The sequence below is a fragment of the Euleptes europaea genome, chromosome 1 (assembly GCF_029931775.1).
Source record: "Euleptes europaea isolate rEulEur1 chromosome 1, rEulEur1.hap1, whole genome shotgun sequence".
NCBI lineage: Eukaryota > Metazoa > Chordata > Lepidosauria > Squamata > Sphaerodactylidae > Euleptes > Euleptes europaea.
The window spans coordinates 163,770,765-163,794,319 of record NC_079312.1 but is presented as its reverse complement, the minus strand read 5'-3'; the positions used below and the strand labels follow the sequence as shown (position 1 = coordinate 163,794,319).

At 48.3% G+C, this 23,555-nt stretch overlaps 1 protein-coding gene across 1 annotated transcript in view; it reads left to right on the top strand.

Annotated features, from left to right (window-relative positions):
• The window catches only part of LOC130477347 (pleckstrin homology domain-containing family A member 3-like), a 44,908-nt gene that overhangs the window by 10,110 nt on the left and 11,243 nt on the right, over positions 1-23,555 (top strand). Inside the window, exons 4-7 of the mRNA XM_056849275.1 lie at positions 1,492-1,628; positions 5,356-5,523; positions 8,987-9,030; positions 10,863-11,011. Of these exons, the coding sequence (XP_056705253.1) occupies positions 1,492-1,628; positions 5,356-5,523; positions 8,987-9,030; positions 10,863-11,011 (498 nt within the window). The remainder of the gene's footprint in view (positions 1-1,491; positions 1,629-5,355; positions 5,524-8,986; positions 9,031-10,862; positions 11,012-23,555) is intronic.

Here is a 23,555-nt window from a genome sequence, read left to right as displayed (position 1 = left end):
GAGGTTAAACCAAGGGGAACATTCCAAAAACATGATCCTCCTTCTGCCACTGGAAATGGCAAAACCCATTCTCCTACCTTAGGTCTCTGTGTTCCCCTGCAAGGATGGAGGGGCCCTTGTTCTGTGGCCACAGTAAACAAAACGGGAGTTGCCGTACCTTAAAGACTCACAGCTTTATTGCCTTGTTTATTCATGTTTAGTTTGTGCCACAACAAATCTACTCTTTAAGGTGAGGCATGACTCCTTTTTGAGTCTTGCTGCTTGCACATATAGGTAAGGGTAGTCCTCTGTGCAAGCACCAGGTCATTCCTGATCCATGAGGTGGTATCACATCCCGACGTTTACTAGGCAGACTGTGTTTACGGGGTGGCCTGCCATTGCCTTCCCCGGTCGTCTGCGCTTTACCCCCAGCAAGCTGAGTACTTATTTTACCGACCTCAAAAGAGAAGGCCGAGTCAACCTTGAGCCGGCTACCCGAAACTGACTTCCATCGAGATCAAACTCAGGTTGTGAGCAGAATTTTTGACTGCAGTACTGCAGCTTACCACTCTGCACCACGGGGCTCCTTGCTTGTACACATAGGCCATCTCCAGATCAATGCTTTTTTAAAAAAACCTTCGCTGATGCCCTCCATGTTCCTTCTCCTATCGCGTAGGGCACAAGAGACTGCTATTGCACTGTACTGTCCCATGCCATATTGCAAGTGCACTGAACAACAGCGTGCAGCTGTTGCACACTCTTTGCTTCCTTCAGGCAAATATGTGCTGAAAAGATGCAGGGATGGGAGAAGCCCGTCTCTTGCTGCTGCGAGGTTTGGAAAGCTGACCGTTTTCTGGGTTTTTGGCCTTGGGCTATCCGTGTGCCCCAAACTGGAGAGGGCGTCCAGTTGCTTAACAAGCATCCCACAAAAGGGTACTGGCAGTATTCATATTGAAGGATGTAGACAAGCTGGAATATGTCCAGAGGAGGGCAACAAAGATGGCGGGGAGTCTGGAGATCTAGTCCTATGAGGAAAGGTTGAAGGAGCTGGGTATGTTTAGCCTGAAGAGAAGACTGTGAAGTGACATGGTAACCGTCTTCAAGTACTTGATGGTGCTGAGTTGTTTTCTGTTGCCCTAGAAGGTCAGATCAGAACCAACGGGCTGAAATTAAATCAAAAGAGTTTCCATCTAGACATTAGGAAAAATTTCTGACAGCGGTTCCTCAGTGGAACAGGCTTCCTCGGGAGGTGGTGAGCTCTCCTTCCCTGGAGGTTTTTAAGAAGAGGTTAGATGGCCATCTGTCAGCAATGCTGATTCTGTTAACTTAGGCAGATCATGCGAGGGAGGGCATCTTGGCCATCTTCTGGGCATGAAGTAGGGATCACTGGGGGGTGGGGGTGGGGGAGGTAGTTTTGAATTTCCTGCATTGTGCAGTGGGTTGGACTAGATGACCCTGGTGGTCCCTTCCAATTCTATGATATCGATCAGTGTGCACATGTGTCTCCTTCAGATCTGGACCTCAGCCATGAGTCCTTGGGAAGGAAGCTGTCTGAACTACGGCTATACTGTGATGTGCTGACGCAGCAGGTCCTGGCAGTGCAGGAGGCGACGCACCCCCAGGACAACGGCTCCCCGCTCGACATTGAGGTGGGGGCATCTCTTGAGCTTGTGGGGTGTGTGGACTGTGACCTGCTCAAGCTGTGTACAGTGGGATGGTTCACCAAGAAAGCATCACCTGCATTGTTCTTGTAGGTTATCCGGGCTGTGTTACCATGGTCTTGGTATTTTCTTTCCTGACGTTTCGCCCGCAGCTGTGGCAGGCATCTTCAGAGGAGTAACACTGAAGGACAGTGTCTCTCTGTCTCTCTGAAGGACACTGTCCTTCAGTGTTACTCCTCTGAAGATGCCTGTCACAGCTGCGGGCGAAACATCAGGAAAGAAAATACCAAGACCACGGTTACACAGCCCAGATAACCTACAAGAACGAATGAACTCTGACTGTGAAAGCCTTCGACAATATCACCTGCATTGTTTCTGAGCAAAAGACGATCTTTCTCTGATCCGGGGCTGGTTCCTCACCCAAGCGGTTGTTCAGGGGGGCCAAAGCAGCGGTTGGTGACCGTGTGCTGTGGCTTGTCCCTTGCTGCAGTTGCTGCTGCTGCCTACCTGCTGTCCCACCTACCTCACAGGGTGTCTGTTGTGGGGAGGGGAAGGGAAGGTGATTGTAAGCTGGTTTGATTCTTCCTTAAGTTGTAGAGAAAGTCAGCATATAAAAATCAACTCCTATTCCTCCTCCATCAATTTATCTCTGTTGGGAGCTGCCCTGAGCCTGACTGCAGTCAGAAAAGGGAGGGTATAAATCTAATAAAATAAAATAATAAATAAATAAATAGAAAGATCTGGAGCATAGCAAAGGTATTAACAGGACACATTAGGCGGTACAGCGATTACAGACTGCAATCCTACTATAAGCCATAAACAGCAGTATAGACCACAGTCCTTAATCAGTTATCCCAGTACGTGTGTGAACCATCTTGTACAGTGCAGCTGTATTACCTTTGCAGAAAAGCCCTCTTGAGTAGTGCAGCTTTGCATAGTTTGCAGAAGGCCGGGAGAGTGGGAGCTTTCCTGACCTCCTCGGGCAGGCCATTCCACAAGGTAGGAGCTGCAGTGAAGAAAGCGCCTGTACGATTTTGTCCATTTGCAGGTTGGCACCTGCGGAAGCCCAGATCAGGTAAGAGGCAGGAATACTTTGGTTCCTGGGGTGTTCTTTATTATTACAGTCCACGACCAGTAGGTATGTAAAGGAAACATTAATGACAGAGAGAATAAAATTTATATACAAATGATCTTGATAAACGCAGGATAGTCCTAATAGATACCAGCTAAAACTCACATGTCTGTCAGCAATTTAACACTTTGATATTCTCCTGGGCAAATACTAGAGATTGAGTCATATCAGGAACTTAAATCTCTGCCACTCTTCAGGATTAAAGACCTCAATTTTTCTGTGATTACAGACCCAGGTGATTCGTGGGGTGAAAAATCCACAGGATACCTTCCCCTCCCGCAAATTAACATGGGGCAGTGTCCACCAGGAAGTTTGGTGCGATTCCAGCTTGAGCCAGTGGGCAGTTCTTCATTTCAGGAGGGCTTGCAAATCTCCCCCTGCTAAAGTAGTAGCACCCAAAATTTGGTGACCTGCCATTTCTGAGGAGGAGCAGTCAAAGGGTTTGGGGCAAACACAAATCTGACACCCCATCACATGGAAGATTCTCCCACCTACCGAATCAACCTTGGGCACTGAATGCCCTAGTTGGAGGCAGGGTGCCCCGCATAATGGTCCCGGTAAAGTGCACGGTTCCAGATGGTTTGCACCAAATGATCTAAGCCCTTTCAGCTTAGGGGGGAGGTGATAGAAACCCAATCTGGTTATTAGGCGGTTCTGTCCTTTTCCCATTGGGTTTTGCTTAGGGGGGAAAGCATTCAGTAAACATCAAAAGACTGGGGATGAGTTGGATTGGCACAGAAGGGTGGGCTCTGTAGCAACAGAAGCATATTTTTGAGCAGAAGGGCAGGAAAATGATTCAGTTCTCATGGCAATGTTAGGAAAGTACCAGAAGCCAGTGGGCCGCCACTGATTTCACGGTTAGAATACATTAGCGCCCTTGGTTCTCAAAGGGAGGCTGTGGTGGTTCAGCCCTGTGCCTTCCCCAGGGGTGTAAGTGGGGCAGGGGAATCTCTTGTCAGCATCATGGCTGTGATCCGTGTGGTCCCGACTTTCTTGAACAATGCCCATTTAGTTCTGTCCCATCCCAGTCTTGGGGACAAGGCAAGTGACAACATCAATAGCCGTTGCATGACTGAAACAGTGTATTGGGAGCCAGTGTGGTGTAATGGTTAGAGTGTTTGATTAGGAATGGATCTTGGAGGCCCCACACTGCCATGAAGCTTGCTGGGTGACCCTGAGACAGTCTTTCTCGAGGCCCGGCCTATCTCACAGGATTGTTATGAGGATCACATGGAGAACACCCATGAACACATGAAGCTGCCTTATGCTGAATCAGACTCTTGGTCCATCAAAGTCAGTATTGTCGTCTCAGACCGGCAGCGGCTCTCCAGGGTCTCAAGTAGAGGTTCTTCACATCACCTACTTGCCTAGTGCCTTTAACTGGAGATGCCAGGGATTGAACCTGGGACTGTCTGCATGCCAAGCAGAAGCTCTACCACTGAGCCACAGCCCCTCCCCTAGAAAGGAGAATGGTTTGACCCTGCCTTGAGCTCCTTGAAGAAAGGGCAGGATAAAACTGTAATGGATAGGGGGAGAAAGAGAGATACTATCCATCTCCCTGCTTTTATTTCCATCATAATTACTGTCTTTCCCCAACAATGGGGACCCGAAGTGGCTTGCATCGTTCTCCACTCCTCCATTTTATCCTCACAACAACGTTGTGAGTTAGATTAGGATGAGGTTATGTGACTAGCCCTACGTCACCCAGTAAGCTTTCATGGCAGAGTGGGGATTCGAACCCAGATCCTAGTCCAACGCTCTTAAAACGCTAATCTTGGACCCAGCTCTTGTAACGTCACTGTCCTGAAAGATCTTCCAAAACAGTATCGCTGGGTTCCACTGCTGAGCTGTAAGGCTTGTGCTGAGTTGCGATATTCCTAAGACAGGGAACACAGCAACTCTCGGGGATGTGACTAGGTGGGTGGCAGTCAGTATATGTCTGAACGACTGCCAAGCTTCATACCTGTGCCAGTACAGCTAGGCCTCCTTCACGGCCACTGCTGGCTCACCTCAAAACCCTGTACATCAGGGGTAGAAGAAGAAGAGTTGGTTTTTATATGCCGGCTTTCTCTACCACTTAAGGGAGAATCAAACCGGCTTACAATCTCCTTCCCTTCCCACAACAGACACCCTGTGAGGTAGGTGGGGCTGAGAGAGCTCTAAGAGAGTTGTGACTAGCCCAAGGTCACCCAGCTGGCTTCATGTTTAGGAGAGGGGAAACCAACCTGGTTCACCAGATTAGCATCCACCGCTCATGTGGAAGAGTGGGGAATCAAACCCGGTTCTTCTGATCAAAGTCTACCATTCCAAACCACCACTCTTACCACTACACCACGCTGGCTGTGCGGTCTTTTCACCCTTAATTTTTGCAGGCAGGATCGTATATCTGGAAGCATCCTTCAGTGTAGCCCACAGAGCTAACCGATGGATGGGAAAGCGAGGTGAACTACTTCAGCAGCCAAAAGTTTGGATGGTCCTTAGGTCAAGGCTCTTTAGGTCTGGCTCCGCCCAGAACTGTGGCTCTGAGGATCAGAGTAAGCAGGCAGGTTCTTACCCACTTTCTGTGCGCTTGTCTCCCCCCAGAAGATGAACGAAGCATCGTCCCTGTTGCGGGCCACCTGCAGCCAGTTCATCTGCACGCTAGAAGAATGCATGAAATTTGCCAATACCCGCCTGGCTCCTGAACTCTACCCTCCTTCGGTCCCCCAGCCGTCTGATTTTGTGGGCACCAAACTCCCGCATTCCCATCGGGTACGTTTTTGTTTCCCTGTTGGCTCACTCATCGCCCCGTGAGCATAATATAAACGAAATGGACAACAAAAAACCAAAAATGCATTCACCAGTATTGAAATTCCAACAAGGCTGTATCTTTTTTCTGTGTGGCATCCCCTTTGGGAATTTTGAAGGGTGTGAATGGTCATTTATGGATGGGAGTTTTACCTGAGGTTCGTTGCTGGCTGGACCCACACTTTCCATTTGGGAATCTCTGCACCAGCAGTCTCCAAACTCAAATCAAGTCCCGCCCCTTTCAGTGCTGCTTTGTGATGGGCCTACTTCGCAGTGCTTGCTTTGAGAGAAGATCCCCCCCCCAAAACCCAACTGCTGCTTAAAATAGTATTTTAAGAACAAAAAAACAAAAAGCGGTGCAATCTGAATGAAAGGGGGGGGGAATCCAATCCTCAGTTTTAAAAAGCTTTTTTTTTTTTTGCTCAGAAAGAGCTCCCAGGAATCAGGAAGTATTTGAATCCCCCCTCTTTACACGCTGCTTTGTGATTGGCTGTGAGAGAAGCCAAGCTTCTGTGTCTGGTGCTTTGCCTTCTGCACTGAGATTTCACCCGGGCTTTTCTCAGGGGCGAGGGAAGAGTTGGGTTAACAGAGGAATGGGAAGACTCGGACATTGGAGGGCTGGCAGCGAGGGCATTTCTAATGGATGGAAAACTCGTGCAGAACTCCAAGGAACAACCGAGTCAGACAGGGGGCGAACATGATTCCAAGTGCCCATGCATAAATGACCAATGCATCTCCCCTGAGTCTCCCCTTGTTCAGGCTGAAGATACCCAATAAGCTTTCATTACAGTCCTCTGACCCTCTGGGCGTCTGTTCTCTAAACCCATTCCAAGTTTGTCTGTATTTGTCTTAAAGAAATTGAGCATAGTACTCCAAGTGTGTTCTGTCTAGTGTGGAGTAGAGCAGAGCTCGTAGTTCTTGTGATTGCAGACTATGTTTTGGGGGATTCATCATGAAACTGCAGTCAGACCATCTGACTATTGCATACCTTCAGTAAAAGGCACAGGCCAGGATGAAACAATAAGGACACTTAAAAAAACCCTAATAAGAACACTTAAAAACAATAAAAATGGTAAAGGTAGTCCCCTGTGCAAGCACTGGGTCATTCCTGACCCATGGGGTGATGTCATATCCCGACGTTTAGTAGTGTTTACGGGGTGGTTGGCCAGTGCCTTCCCCAGTTGTCTACACTTTACCCCCAGCAAGCTGGGTACTCATTTTACCGACCTCGGAAGGATGAAAGGCCGAGTCAACCACGAGCCGGCTACCATAATGATAAGGACACTTAAAAAAAAAACTTAGATTTTTTTAAAAAGAAAATTGCAACATAAAATTTAGCAGAAGGTCAAGAGAGGGACCGCAAAATACTGCCTGATGAACTAAAAGCCCTGGGTGACTCAATGGTATTCACCTGAGCTGTATCCCTGCATTATCATCGCACTATAGCGATCCTTTGCAATTGGACTGGCTTGTCCGCACAGGAGAACCCTGCCGCTAATGATTGTCTTAGCGCAATATCCAGGGATGTGTGACTGCAACCCGGTGCCTACAATTCAACCAGTTCAGTGCCAGGTGACAAGAAGGAATTCCCTGATCCAAGTGCTGTAACAGAAAAGACCCTGGGCTGGATCTACACCAAAGGCCAAACGACATTTGCTTTTTTTGTTGTTGCTTCTTGTTAAGAGTTGGGTCTAGGTTGCTTAGCTGCACAGCAGCTGCAGGGAATGGCTGTTAACAATAAAGCAGAGCCCAGGTGGACTCAGAATGCCATAGCTGGGGGGAGGAAAAACTTCTGTCCCTCCCCCTCAGCCATGTCCCCATGCCATGACAGTATTGGAGGGTAGTTAATTACCTATTTTTCTGCTCCACGTGGAGTATTCTGCGCATCTGGAGCATGGCTTTGTGGGGGTGGGGAGCAGGAGTTTTTCCTCTCTTCCCCCCACCCCCAGCGGTGGCATTCCAAGCCTAAATCGGCTCTAAAGGTCCCCTGTGCAAGCACCGGGTCATTCCTGACCCATGGGGTGGCGTCACATCCCAACGTTTTCTAGGCAGACTTTGTTTGCGGGGTGGTTTGCCAGTGCCTTCCCCAGTCATCTTCCCTTTACCCCCAGCAAGCTGGGTACTCATTTTACCGACCTTGGAAGGATGGAAGGCTGAGTCAACCTTGAGCCGGCTACCTGAAACCGACTTCCATCGAGATCAGACTTGGACTGCAGTACTGCAGCTTACCACTCTGTGCCACGGGGCTCTACCTTTTTTTTAATAGCCATTCCCTGTAGCTGTGAGGTACACACATACATGACACACACATGAAGCTGCCTTATACTGAGTCAGACCCTTGGTCCATCAAAGTCAGTATTGTCTACTCAGACTGGCAGCGGCTCTCCAGGGTCTCAGGCAGAGGTCTTTTCACCTACTTGCCTAGTCCCTTTAACTGGAGATGCCAGGGATTGAACCTGGGACCTTCTGCATGCCAAGCAGATGCTCTACCACTGAGCCATGGCCCTTTCCCCAAAGGGTACCCAGAACTCTTTTAAAAGCAACCATCTTGCTTGGCCATTTGCACTGGTTTCCCCTTCCTGTTGCAGATTTCCCACCTAGAGTTGCCAACCTCCAGGCGGTGGCTGGAGCCCTCCCGCTATTACAACTGATCTCCAGGCAACAGAGATCAGTTCCCCTGGAGGAAATGGCCATTTTGGAAGGTGGACTGTGTGGCATTATACCCCACTGAAGTCCCTCCCCAAACCCCACCCTCCTCAGGCTCCTCCCCCCAAATCTCCAGGCATTTCCCACCCCAGAGCTGACAACCCTGTTCCCACCCGTGTCATTCCTCATAGTGCCCTGTGCCCCAGGAGCAGCATTTTGGTGAGATCAAGGTGGGGAGGGAGGCAGTAAAGCTCTATTCGGCCACTGAACGATTCATTGTGGATCCATCTCCTCCATCTGTGTTATTTACCCACCTTACTTGTGAGGACGCGTAGAGCAGGGCCTCTGAAATAGATCTCAACTATCAGGCAGGTTCATGTGGGTGCCGGCAATGGGCTAAGTTAGAAATAGTAATTTCCCATTTTTTCCAAGGTATGTTGAACACATGAAGCTGCCTTATACTGAATCAGACCCTTGGTCCATCAAAGTCAGTATTGTCTACTCAGACTGGCAGCAGCTCTCCCGGGTCTCAGGCAGAGGCCTTTCATATCACCTACCTGCCTTGTCCCTTTAACTGGAGATGCCGGGGATTGAACCTGGGACCTTCTGCATGCCAAGCAGATGCTCTACCATTGAGCCGCGGCCCCTCTATGTTGGGTCTGGAGCAATGGCCTAATCCACATTTGTGATTGTAAAGGCAGCATATAGAGAAGGCATAAATCAGTTTGAATGGATGCTATCTTATGAACATGTCCTTATTCTCTTCTGTGTTCCCTTATAGGTTAGGCGTTCTTTGAGCCACACAGGCGTCGTCTCCTCAGACAGGTAAGCAGCTGAGGGGAGGGGAGGAAGGGCCAAGCTAGATGAGACTTCCTGAAGCTTTTATTTTAAAGGTCAAAAAAGCCATGGGGAGGAGAATCAGGTTTGGGAAGCAGCACTGGGGCGGAGGTGTGGTACTTCTGATTTTCCCCTAAGGGGCAAATAACTGGGGCTGCCAACTTGAGTTCTCCCAGACTTACTTGCTACAGAAATCAGTTACCCTGGGGCAAATGGCAGCTTTGGAGGGCAGACTCTATGGCAGGAGTTCCCAACCTTTTAAAGCCTGCGGTAGGGTTGCCAGCTCCGCGTTGGGAAATACCTGGAGGTTTTTGGGGTGGGGTTTGGGGAGGGGAGGGACTTCAGTGCCATAGAGTCGAATTGCCAAAGCAGCCATTTTCTCCAGGGGAACCTATTTCTATTGGCTGGACGTCAGTTGTAATAGCGGGAGATCTGCACTCTAGAAGAATAAATGAAATTTGAGAACGACACTGGACAACTTACAAGCATCGTGTTGGACTCATCCTATTCCCCCCTAGAAACGTACAAGCATCGTGTTGGACTCATCCTATTCCCCCCTATTTATAGTGGATTTGTGGATTTGTACCTGACTGTTACACAATTGTATATTTTGTACTTTTGAGTTTTGATATTGCATTATATTCTCTTTAGCATCATTGTAACTTTGTGTGGTTATTAGCCTATTCTGTTGTTCTGTTGGATTTCCTATTACAGCAGGCTAATCTTTATCTTAGTGTTGACTCTCTGGAGGTTGACAACCCTAGCCTGCGCTCATATTTGGAATTCTGACACAGCATGGTGGGGGCAGCAACAGAATGGCTATCACAAAATAGCCGCCGCAGGGGACAGAGCCAGCCACAAAATGGCTGCCCCAAGCTTTTTAGAACTCTTCATTGGGCTGGATGTTTAAAGAGGGGGAAAGATAGGATGTTTCAGTCCGTGATCCTTAAGGCTTTGCCTTTCCAGCATCCTTGTGTGAAATGCTGGATTTGGAATGGTGCTGTTGTCAGGTTCCACCCTAGGCCTTCTGGGGGAAAAGAAACAAAATATGGAGGCATCCCATTTGAAAGTTAGGGTTGCCAGGTCCCTCTTCGCCACCAGCGGGAGGTTTTTGGGGCAGAGCCTGAGGAGGGCAGCATTTGGGAGAGGAGGGACTTCAATGCCATAGAGTCCAATTGCCAAAGCAGCCATTTTCTCCAGGTGAACTGATCTCTATCGGCTGGAGATCAGTTGTAATAGCAGGAGCTCTCCAGCCGCTAAATGGAGGTTGGCAACCCTATTGAAAGTACAAAACCCAGCAGTTGATTAAATGTCTGGTGGAACACCCAAGTCCCTTAGATGGCTGAGAGCAGTGGGAAAACGTGGTAAATCAACAGATTAACAAGATTGGAGTTTAACTTTAGGCGATATACAAAGAAAAAAATTCAGAAGGGTCCAAATTGTGCAGAATTCTTTTGCATCGTGGGTGCATTTGCATTTATTTATTTATTTATATCCCCCTTTCCTCCCCAGTTGGGACTCCCAAGTGGCTTAGGCTATCATTCTCCCCTCCTCCGTTCTCACAACAGCCCTGTGATATAGGCCAGGCTGAGTGTTTGGGATAGGCCCAGGGTCACCCAGCGAGCTTCCATGGTGGAAGTGGGGATTTGAACCCAGGTCTTCCCTGATTCTAATCCAACACCGTATCCACCATGCTCTGCTGGCTCCCATAAGAAACCCCCCCCCCAAGATGCTTTCACTCCCCTGTCTTTTGTCAGCTGTCAAACCCCTCTCTTTTGTCAGCTGCTTCTATGTTATTCTTTCTTGCCTCCCCTTTGCAGAGCTCTGGAGGCAGCTCGGATCCCTCCCAAGGGCACCGTGACGGTTCTGCGCAACCTGGAGGAGATGGTGATGCTCCGCTCGCAGCAGTGGGGGCAGCAGAATTGCCAATCGGAAAGCCCCACCAGCACCATCGTTGAAGAAGCAACAGGTAAGGGATGCCAAGGGTTAACTGTGTGAGGTAGGGTTGCCAACCTCCAGGTAGTAGCTATAAATAGCCAAGTAAATAATACAGGATTAATATCCCCAAATGGGCTTGCATGTGTTATAAAAGTCCAATGTTGGTACAAAAGCCTGTAAGAGTATATGTAGTAGTGAATCTTCTTATTTTCAGGTGTCCTTCAGCCAGGTACGAGGGAAAAAGCAGGTTCCAAATGTCAAGAAAAGAAGGGGAGACGGCCGTTTCCAATTCTTCCTCAGTCCCTCTTCAATTCAATACATGACAGTCCAAAGTCTCCTCTCAATTTATAACTGGAACCACCTTTAGTATAATCCAATTTTCATTAGTTCCATTATTAGGAAAGTCAGACCGGTTTTTCATTAGTTCCATTATTAGGAAAGTCAGACCAGTTCCCAGAGGGATACCTAAAAGAATGGCAGAGCTCCACTCCTATTTTACTACTGTCTAGATTACCTGCATGTTATATATCATATTATATTTTGCACTCTGTGATACACTTTCGCTCCGGTGTTTGCTTCCTTACATTCTGTACTTACACAGTGATGTCCCTTTTGAGTAACCTCCAGGTAGTAGCTGGAGATCTGCTATTACAACTGATCTCCAGCCAATAGAGATGAGTTCCCCTGGAGAAAATGGCCGCTTTGGCCATTGGGCTCTATGGCAGTAAAGTCCCTCCCCTCTCCAACCCCTGCCCTCCTCAGGCTCCACCCCAAAAACCTCCCGCCAGTGGCGAAGAGGGACCTGGGAAACCTAGTGTGAGGTCACATGGGAGGGGGAGTATGGCTAGTAGGTAGTTGTGGTGGCTCACCCCCTTCTCTCTGCCCTGTGAGAAGTAAGTAGGAGGGGTCCTGCTGTGGGCCTCGAGCCTGGAGTTTTGTTAGGCAGCTCATGGTAGTTTTAAAATGATTTAAAATATTTAAAAACATCAAGGGAGGTGCAATATAATCATGGTTAGGGAAAAAAACTTTGGCTGTTTATGCTTGGTAATTAGCAGCGTGTTCCAGGCTGAAGTGCCCTGCATATTTTTTTATTTCTTCACACTGCGAAGCCGGCACATACCTGCTTTGCATTTCTTAAGAGCCCCTTTAACGCGACCTTCTGTATTTGCTCTGCCCCCGCATCGAAGCATTCACTGAAGGAAGCATGCAGAATCCCAGCCACGGCTTAGCTATGCAAATGACTATTGCTAATGGCTATGCAAACGAAGGAACGAAGAAGCAGGCAAGTGGGGGGTGGAATTTGTTTGGAATTCTCCTCTTGCATCCGGACCATGAATAGTCATTGTAAAGGTCGGATTTAAAAAATTGAGGGAGTAGCAGAATCAGCCCTGCATAAATGGTGGTTGTCTCAGACTTGTCTGCAGGCCAGTGCAACAGGCAGCTACACTCTGTATGAATAAGCTTCCTGCTTCTCCTGCCTGCAAGGGCCCAAGTGTGACAAGACTCAAAGATATCCGGGGGGGCGGGGGGAGAGCTGCTTCTGGGGTTGTAGCGCTGGTGGTGAAGGGCTTCTCCATGCCCTCCATGTGCTGTTGCCAATGGCAACACCCCACCTCTTTTCTGGAACTATTCCTGCCATAGGGGAAACAGAGGTACTGCACATGTACCAGCATTATTCGTTCCATAGGGCAAATAGCTAGGAGGGATAGATTTGTCCTGGAGAAACAGAATGGGAAGAAAGGCTTAAAAACAACAACACTCCGCCCCCTTTCTCAGCACCATAGGGCAAATAGGGCAAATAGCTAGGAGGGATAGATTTGTACTGGAGAAACAGAATGGAAAAGGCTTAAAAACAACAACACTCCACCCCCTTTCTGAGCACCATAGATCCCCAGGTTGAACCCCGGCCCCTTGGGGACTATTTTTGCCATAGGGGAAACAGAGGTACCACACATGTACCAGCATTATTCCTCCCATAGGGCAAATAGCTAGGAGGGATAAATTTCTCCTGGAGAAACAGAATGGGAAGAAAGGCTTAAAAACAACAACACCCCCTTTCTCAGCACCATAGATCCCCAATCTGAATCCAGGCCCCTTGAGGGGCTGCTTCTAACTATTGGTAAAATAATTGGGGGTATTTGCCCTCATGGCCCAAGAGCTGCTGGGGAAAGAAAGTGGTGGGCTGTCCACACCTATTGTCTTTCCTTGCACTGCAGATCTACTGAGGGTTCTTCTATGAGGGGTGGAAGCCAGACTACTGGGGTAGTTTTCCCTCCTTGGCCAGTTCTCAGCAGACTCTGAGCAAGGAATGAAGCGTTGTGAGAAGTGGGGGCTGTTGTTAAAGACAGCCCCATGTCAAACCCTTCTCTCTCCCCCGCCCCACCAAGAAACAACTCATGTGTCCTTATGTCCTGACATCCACCAACAAAATGGAGTGAGTACTGGAGAAAACACATAGCAGTGATGTTTGCCTATGGGATAAGCTGTACTGGGTATAATGGGGATATGGGAGCAATCTAAATATGGGGCTGCGCTTTGGGGCAGAAGCCCTGTACTTCCTATTAATGTTTAATTTGTACAATGGTTGCTTTCAAAGGAAACATTTAAATATTTTTTTCACATCCAACCTTCCCAATCAGTATATCTAATTCTTAGCATAACCCTATCTGTGGATACTTAAATCCAGAGATTGGAGCCGTGAACAGACAAGGCAGATCTTTCTACAAACCTGAGAAAAGCCTCAGGTTTGCAGAAAAATCTGAAATCTTTTTTTAATGGACGTTAGCCCCCCCTTCCAATAATCAAGTAGTTTCTGTATCTTTAAGAAAGGATATCAGTGGCTGTTGTGAGAGACCCATGTTCGAGTCCCTTGTCTGCCAAGGAAGCTTGCTGAGTGACCTTGGCCCAGTTGCACATGGTCAAGCTAACCTACCTCACAGGGTTGTGGGTATAAAAGGAAGGAGAGGAGAACGATGCAAGCTGTTTTGGTTTCCCATTGGGGAGAAAGGTGGGATATGAATGAAGTAAATAATAAATAAAGCTAAAGTCTGGAGGGGGACAGATAAAAGAAAGATTGGGGAGGAGAGCAAAAAGCAGGGAAAGGGGAAAGAATATGGGGGCTGCCAGGAGAAGAGAAAGAGGACATAATGTGATGAAGGGGATACAGGGGGAAATGAAGTGACCCCTGCAAAGCTTTATGGGTTCCCTGCATGTCTTGCATAATGCTGACATAGTTTTGCAGTCTTAGAAAATAGTGGGCGTCTTATTTCTAATGTGAGGAAACATTTGGCCACTATAGTTGACTGTGGTGAACGGGGCAATCACAAAGCTTTTATTTTTGGTCCGCAGAAAGCATCTACTTAGTAGTTCAAATCCAACAGCTCCATTACAAGAAGCTGTTCAAATTATACTACAGGAAAGATATTTATATGCTGCATTAATTTATTTTTTTAATTTGGAGACTGGGTTTGAAATGTGACATGTTCAATGCCGTTCCGACTGATTAAAGAGTTTATACTAGGGAGTGACTCCGATTTGGACTTTTATGTGGGTCTTATGCTGGGTCAGTCAGTATCTCCTTGAAGTGGAGTCAGCTTTCCTATGATATCCTTTGCAATGTCCCGATAGACAAACTTCTGACAGCCGAGGCAAACTTCTCCCCCTCCCCAATTTAAACATGGAAGTGACCATCACTTCCCAAAGGATTTATTTTAGTGTGTGAGAGAGTAGCAGTTACCACCTGTGATTCATCTATTCGGTACATGCCTCCTGACGGGAAGGCGAGTAGGTCAGGAACTCTTGCAGAGATGCAACAGGTCACCTCCAATGCTGTAATTGCCCCTAGTACAGAGATGGGGCAGAATTATTCACCCCTCAGCCCCCCCCCCAAGAGGAGGTCAAACAGGCAAGATCCAACTGAATCACTACTTCAGAAATGCAAAAGTGAACCTTCCCTAGGGGTAGATACTTTGAGCTTGCCTGAACCTTTAATAAATTTATTTCTCAAAGTGCACTAGCAGTTCTCCCTGCTTAGGATAGGTGTTTCAAGAAATTGTCTTCTTAACTGTTAAGGCTAGTAGAAGTGCCCACCTGCAAATAAACTGTTCTGATCTTTTCCTCCTCATTAATCCACCGGTTCTCTTCATGCAAGTACGCTGCAGATTTGCATAGCGGAGCAGAAGAGAGCCAGCAGGGTCAAATCGAAATATGCTGCATCAGAAAGGCGTTTGCTAACCCGCTTTGCCAAAAGCTATTCTCAGGGTGCTTTAAACAATTACGTAGAAGAGCCACCGTTGCCAGGGCTAAATAGCAATAATGCTTCTCGTATCAGGCCAAGTGACAGGCTGCGCAAGAGATCCGTAATGGGATCTCTCAACATTTCTCCGATATTCCTGCGATGGATATCTACTCCCTCCAGTACCAGAGGCAGCATGCTTGGGAAACTCCTGGAGATTTGAAGATTTTGTTTTTATATGCCGACTTTCTCTACCACTTAAGGAAGAATCAAGCTGGCTTACAATCCCCTTCCCCTCCCCACAACAGACACCCTGTGAGGTAGATGGGGCTGAGAGAGCTGTGACTAGCCCAAGGTCACCCAGCTAGCTTCGTGTGTCGGAGTGGGGAAACAAATCCAGTTCACCAAATTAGCCTCCGCCGCTCATGTGGGGGAGCGGGGAATCAAACCCAGTTCTCCAGATCAGAGTTAACCGCTCCAAACCACCACTCTTAACCACTGCACCACACTCTTAACCACTACACCACGCTGGCAGGAGGATGTTGTTGCAGTCTTCCTGTTTATGGGCTTCCTAGAGGCAGCTGGTTGGCTGCTGTGTGAACAGAATGCTAGACTAGATGGGCCTTGAGTCTGGTCCGGCGTGGCTGTTCATGTTCTTGTTTTTCAAGCCAGCCGGAAGAGGCTCAGATCACAGGTACACCCATATGCCGGTGCAGCGTCATTACGCCCCTGTGAATACTTTGCACTCCGGGAAGTATGGCGCTGTGTAAGGCTCTGAGCTGGGAGATCGAATTCCTTTGCAGGAAGGGGCATGTTGGTTGAAGCGAGGCAGCCTGAAGGAGAAATGAAGGTGGAGACAGATAATTATTGTCGAGAATGGAAGAGGTTTGGGGAAGATGTCACTATCAATAGTGCATGGAGTCACACAGGTTTTGCAGGATTTTTCCCCACCCCCCAGCCCATTCAAAATCCCACAAAACCTGTTCACCAGTGCTGAAAGCAGAGTCAGCATCTGCACCACAGCTGCATCCGCACAGTCAGGATTCTCCGTTTCACCATCATCACCTCTGGCAACCGAGTGTCCACATGGGAGTTCTGTGCAGTTTCTTCCATCAGCCCCCATTTCCCCTGCATTCCGCCCCCCTCACCATGCCTCTGGAGGGTTTTTTCAGAGGTTTTTCAATATCAGTAATTGCTGATGCCAGAAGTTTAATATCAGTAATTGCCCTGACCTGAACAGTCCAGGCTAGCCTGATCTTGTCAGATCTCAGAAACTAAGTGGGGTCGGCCCTGATTAGTACTTAGGTAGGAGACTATTAGGGGAGGGGCTGTGGATCAGTAGAAGAGCATCTGCTTGGCATACAGAATGTCCCAGGTTCAGTCCCCGGCATCTCCAGTTAAAGGGACTAGGCAAGTAGGTGATGTGAAAGACCTCAGCCTGAGACCCTGGAGAGCCGCTGCCGGTCTGAGTAGACAATACCGACTTCGATGGACCAAGGGTCTGATTCAGTATAAGGCAGCTTCACGTGTTCATAGAATCATAGAGTTGGAAGGGACCACCAGGGTCATCAAGTCCAACCCCCTGCACAATGCAGGAAATTCACAGCTACCTCCCCCACACACCTAGTGACCAGAAGTTGGCCAAGATGCCCTCCCTCTCATCATCTGCCTAAGGTCACAGAATCAGCATTGCTGACAGATGGCCATCTAACCTCTTCTTAAAAACCTCCAGGGAAGGAGAGCTCACCACCTCCCAAGGTAGCCTGTTCCACTGAGGAACCGCTCTAACTGTTAGAAAATTCTTCCTAATGTCTAGACGGAAACTCTTTTGATTTAATTTCAACCCGTTGGTCCGACCATGTGACCAGAACCCGTTGTGACCAGAACCCGACCATGTGACCAGAACCCGACCATTCAACCCGTTGGTTCATGTGAGACTGCCAAGGAATACCAAGATGGTTATGCAGAGGTAGGCAATGGCAAACCATATTGTTAGTCTCTTGCCTTGAAAACCCTTCAGAGTTGCCATAAGTCAGCTGTGACTTGACGGCACTTTCCACCACCACCACCAGTTGCTATGATCTTCTAGTTCCTCTGAGTTCCCAGCTTTCATTAAAAAAAAAAAGACTCAAGCCCCCCTTTTTTTTGCATACCTCTGCAAAGAAAAGAATTAGAGAGTTGCAATGAAAAGAGTTAGAGAGTTGCATGCTTTTTGGAAAGACCAAAGCAGGTATTGAGAGAGGATGTACAGAGGACGAGGAAGGCTTGGAAAGTGGACAATTACAGGACCATATTTTTAGAATCATAGTGTTGGAAGGGACCACCAAGGTCATCTAGTCCAACCCCCTGCACAATGCAGGAAATTCACAACTACCTCCCCCCACACACACACCCAGTGACCCCTACTCCAGGCCCAGAAGATGGCTAAGGTGCCCTCCGTCACAGGATCTGCCTAAGGACATAGAATCAGCATTGCTGACAGGTGGCCATTTAGCCTCTGCTTAAAAACCTCCAGGGAAGGAGAGCTCACCACCTCCAAAGGAAGCCTGTTCCACTGAGGAACCGCTCTAACTTGTGTAGATGCTCCCAAAACTGCTGCAGTTTAGAAGCCGAGGCAGAGGAAAAATCTCCATGTGGATGCAGCCAACAAGCAACAATTTACTTTTCAAACCATACGTCCATCTCCAGCGTTTCTGTCTTTAGCTTCTGTGTAGGTATTCTACTCCCCCTTGATCTTGGGCAACTTCGTATGATTAGAAATCCAAATTTTGCCTGATTTTGTTCACTGGCTGGGGAACGTCGCCTGCCTTGGAAAGGTAATTGAAAAGAGCTGGCAAGAAACCCCTACTTTAGATTGGAATCTGCTGATTCAGGGGTGTCGAACTCCATTGTTACGAGGGCTGGATATGACATAAATGTTACTTGGCCGGGCCATGCCTCGTCAGCCCAGATCAGGACTGGGGTGTTGGTGGCTGCCTCAGCTGGCTCATGGGCCAGATAAGAGCTCTTGGGGGGCCAGATCCAGCCCTCGGGTTTTATGTTTGACACCCCTGTGCCAATTGGTCTGATGCTGGCTGCTTCTTTCTTTCCTCTGCAGATGCCCCGTCGCCAGTGCAGGACTCGCCAGTGGATTCAACCGGCAGAGACCAGCGACTGTAACCTGGACTGTGGCGCTGCTTCAGCTCTTATGGACTGTCTGGAGCCATCCTTACCGCTAGCTAGCTAGCTAGGACAATTGGCCCCGGGATCCCTCCTCTAGGTTAGGACCAGCCTGGGCCAGCGGGGCGTGTGGCTGGATGCGTCCTGCGAGGCTGGTAGGCTTCACGGGCAAGGAGTAGGTGCCGAGATCCGTTCCGTTCCTCTGTCTCGTGTTTGCCGGGTGTTCTCAGCCGCCGGGCCTCTCGCTGCGCATCTCCATGCAATGGCCTGGTGAGAAGGGTTGGATTGAGATCGGAGGCAGGGTAGTGGCTAAACTCTGTGATGGATGGGAGGGCCAAAAAGAAGTGGCCATGGTGAGGGGGAGCCCTGGATGCTTGGGAGGTAGGTCCTGGCCAAGTTGGCCGGTGCCCTGGCCATCCAGCGTCCATGTACTCTCATTCGTCATTCTTTCGGTCATTATTTGAACTGGTTTGTGGTCTGGGGTGGCTTCAGGGGACCTCCTGCCCTTCCTCAGGCTAAGATCCAGAGTCCAGTCTTAGTGTTGCCGTCCTCCTTGCTGATTTTGGGAGGTTCCCTACTAGCCTGGTGTCCGGAAGAGCCAGATTTCCTGCCAGGAAGTTGCTCTGGTCGTATTTCTCCAACACAGATGGCCTCGCTGTGGTACCTTCTACCTGAAAGCTCATCTTCTCTCCCCCTTCCCAAAAGCTTTGTTACGGAGGTTGTAGGGCAGGACCTAGACTTTCTGCTATGCTGTCGCTGCTTCTCATCAGCCCTTTGCCGAGGCGGTGTGTAGCCAATGCTTGATTTAGAAAGAGACACCTTTCTGAACATCTGACCTCCACAACAGTATTAGGCTCCTCCCACCTGCATAGTACAGAGGGCAGGGGATTACAATCACCCCCCACACCCCAAACTAGACATGAAAAAGTTCCCTTCCTCTAACTTCTTCAGTTCTCGTGGATTTTTGTGTCTCGGGGCACTGTCTTTTCGTCCATTTCCCCCCCCCACCCCAACACAGCAGCATGGTGGGATCTTGAGCGGCCATCTCTCTCTCGAGCTCATTTGTACAGAGAGCCCTGCCAAAGATCAGACTCTAATTTTGAATGAAGACTCTAATTTTGAAACAAACACGGCGTCATGACTATATGTTGGTGTCTCCCTGGGGAGATGGTAGCGGCGGGGCCCTCTGGGAGAAGCAGAGCCCAAAACAAAACAGCTGTCTGATCCGAGGCTGCCTGAAGCAGCCGTGGCGGCGAGGCGATCAGCAGCTCCTTGCCCGCTGCTCGAGAGCAGGCTTTGCATGCACACCTGCTTAGGGCCCCTGCCTGTTGTCACAAACGGGGTTGCGTTTTCCCTAAAGCATCACTAAAGGTAACACGGCACCAGGATGCAGGTGACTCATAACGGCAGTGGCGTAGCAGGAAGTGGCCATGGCTATTTCTGGCTCTCCTCTCGCGCTGTGCTTTCTTGCCTCTCCTGCGTGGCTCGCATTTAATTTCTTTATTGGGTGCTTTAAATAATTGAGTGTGCCAACCGCCAGGCTTTCACGGTGGCTCGAGCTGTCGGCAGTTTTCCGAGCAAAGGTGAGACCCACCACTACCAAAAACAAAGCGTGACACACATTTGTTTCCCTTGGGTGTCGGGGAAGGGCGAGATGGGAGGGTTGGCACGCAGTCCCGAACACATTAGCACTCAGAACAAAACACCACTGGCATTCCTGTAATGCTTAAGAAGGCAGGCAGTGGGGGATATACATGTCAGGCCAATTGGAATGTGGAAGTCCTGTGCTGGAGTGCCCGGAAAGCTCCGTAGAAATCAACGTGCCTTGCTAAACGTGGGTGCAAAAAACTCCAGAGTTTAAGGACAGAAGAAAAGTTTTTCCTTTTAAAATCATTTGTATGTTTATTATTATGTGTAATAATATTAGAAGGATGAAAATCTAGAACGTATTATAACCAATGAATACAGGCAAACTTAGACTCAGCTTTAGAAAAGAGCAAGAGTCCAGTAGCACCCTAAAGACTTAACAACATTTGGCAGGGTATGGGCTTTCGTGAGCCACCGCTTACTTCTTCAGCTAGAATGTGAGTCCTTAAGTAGAGAAGAGTGAATTAGACACACAATGGCGATGTAAATGTCAAAAGCAAGTAAATGACATTAGAAGTTGTGATTGGATTAGGTTTAATATGCAGAGGGATAGTAGGTAAAAAGGTAAAGGTCCCCTGTGCAAGCACCGGGTCATTCCTGACCCATGGGGTGATGTCACATCCCGACGTTTACTAGGCAGACTGTGTTTACGAGGTGGTTTGCCAGTGCCTTCCCCAGTCATCTCCCCTTACCCCCAGCAAGCTGGATACTCATTTTACCGACCTCGGAAGGATGGAGGGCTGAGTCAACCTTGAGCCGGCTACCTAAAACCGACTTCCGTTGGGATCGAACTCAGGACGTGAGCAGAGCTTGGACTGCAGTACTGCAGCTTACCACTCTGCGCCATGGGGCTCGTAGAGGGATAGTAGGGGTGGAGAAATTAGCATTGGTAATGAGTCAAGAATCCCAGATCTCTTTTCAGTCCAGGATAGGCTCAACGTTTGTTGCCAAAAATCAAGGAAAGGATGCCAGGTAAGATGGAAAGGTAGATTTATGCTTCTCTTTGTGTGTAAAATGTTATTAAGTTGCAGCCGACTTATGGCGACCCCAGCAAGGGACTTTCAAGGCAAGTGAGAAGTAGAGGTGGTTTGCCATTAGCCTTCCTCTGCAGAGTCTTCCTTGGAGGTCTCCCTTCCAAGTACCAACCCTGCTTAGCTTCCGAGATCTGACAAGATCAGGCTATACCATGCCACCTTCCCCCCTTTTATGTTTTTTAACATCTTTCAAACATATTATTTCACACTCTTGACAGCTTTTCAATTTGCCAGTCTTTTCAGCCAAGTTTTAATATTCAGATTTTCAGTGGACTCCCCGTTCTTTCCTATAAGCATTTTAGCTGCCAAAATTAAAACAAGAGCCCTATTTGAGTGCTCATTTTTCACACAATTGAGACTAAAACCTAAGAGAATGTCTTTGGGAGCAACTGGAAGTCTAAGATCCAACGTACAACTAATTTTGTTAATTACAGTATCCCAGAATTTGTGTTTGGTTTTTATTATTAGGATTATTTCTATGCCAACTTTCTCTAAAATTACACCCTGGTTGCTCCCAACAAAAGTACAAAATGCAGTCATAAATACATTAAAACATTTTTAAAGGGACTAAAACTAGGAATGTAGCAGCCTGGTAGCTCAGCCTAGCCTTATGACAGCATAGCTATTCTCTCCAGGATCAGAGGAACATGCCGAATATATTAGGTGTTGTGGAAGACAGGCAGGATGGTGCTGCTGCAGTTGTCTTGTTTGTGGGCTTCCTAGAGGCACCTGGTTGACCACAGTGTGAACAGACTGCTGGACTTGATGGTCCTTGGTCTGATCCAGCATGGCTTATGGTCGTATGTTCTGATCTCATCTGAGCGTGGAAGCTAAGCAGGGCTGGCCAGGGTTAGTGCTTGGATGGGAGACCACCAAGGAAGACTGGGGTGCTATGCAGAGGAAAGCAACAGCAAGCCACCTTTCCTCATCTCTTGCCTTGAAAAACCCATAGTCCCGGGGTTGCCATGAATCAGTTGCGACATGACGGCACACAATTATCGTTAAAGCCAGGAATCAGGATTTTTGATCAAAGGCCGTTTTGAGTGGAAAGGTTGATGGCAGGAAGGCCTTTGGCAAGAGGGTTAAATGCAATTCCTGGGGAAGAGAGTTTCAAAGTCACGCTGGGAAGGCTTTTGTGTGGATCTTCACCAACCATACCTGTTGCACTGTGGGTTTCCATAGCCTCGCCCCCTCAGATGATTACGGAGCAAATATATATGGGTGGAGGAGGCCCTTTCAGATACTTTGGACCAAAACCATTTGGGCTTTAGAAGAAGAAGAGTTGGTTTTTATATGCTGACTTTCTCTACCACTTAAGGGAGAATCAAATCGGCTTACAATCACCTTCCCCTCCTCACAGCAGACACCCTGTGAGGGGTGGGGCTGAGAGAGCTCTAAGAGAGCTGTAACTTGCCCAAGGTCACTCAGCTGGCGTGTGTAGGAGTGGGGAAACAATTCCAGTTCACCAGATTAGCCTCCGCCGCTCATGTGGAAGAGTGAGGAATCAAACCCGGTTCTCCAGATCAGACTCCAGCGCTCTTAACCACTACACCACGTTGGCTCTCTTTAGAGGTCAACCAAGCATCTTGCATTAAGCCAGCAACACATTTAGGGCCAGTCTGGTTGATACAAGATTGAGGTCACACACCGGGGGAATTCAGCCCCCTCCAGACCAGGATGAATGCCTCTTCCCATAGCAGCTTCATCCCCAACCCACAACACTTCCATGTTTTCCGGATTAAGTTTGTAATTTCATCCAGTCTTTTGCTGCCTCCTTGCACCGTTTCAGTACTGCCAGCACTTCTCTGAAGTTGGATGTAAATGACAGGTAGAGTTACTGTCATCCACATGTTGCTTTTCCTGCAGCCTTCGAGATGATTTCTTCCAGCATGTTTGTGTGAGACAGGATGGGGAACCAGATGGAATCTTGAGGGACTTCACAGGCCAGTAGCCAGGGGCAGGACCAAAGTGCCTCAGCGTCATCTTCTGAGACCTTGCCTCCAGGAAAGGTCAGAACTACTTCAGCATTATTCCCACCAAGACATGGTCCTGCTAGATGAACCAGAAAGATACCAAGATGATGTCAGACACCTGAGAAGTCCAGGAGAAGAAACAGGGATGCAATCAGTAGACCAATATGGACCATCTGTCAGCTTGAGCAAGGTGGGCTGCCATGCCATGCCAAGAACGGAAGCCAGATTGATTGAAATTAATCTTGATAATCAGCTTCATCCAGAAACACCTGGATGCTGAGAAGCCACCACCTTTTCCAGTCCCTTACTTAGGGATAGTAAATTGCAATATTTAAGACTGAACAGCAAATAATAATATTTAGTAGAGCTTCAAGGTTTAATAAGGTAATCAAATAAGCTCTAGTTGGTTAATCAGTAGGGGGAAATCATAGTCGGTGGAGCTGTGAATTAGATATGTACTTGAAGACTGGGCGCTAGTTTTTTAGGCTGTTTTGGCTTTGGTCAAAGTCCTTCATATAAATTATTCCA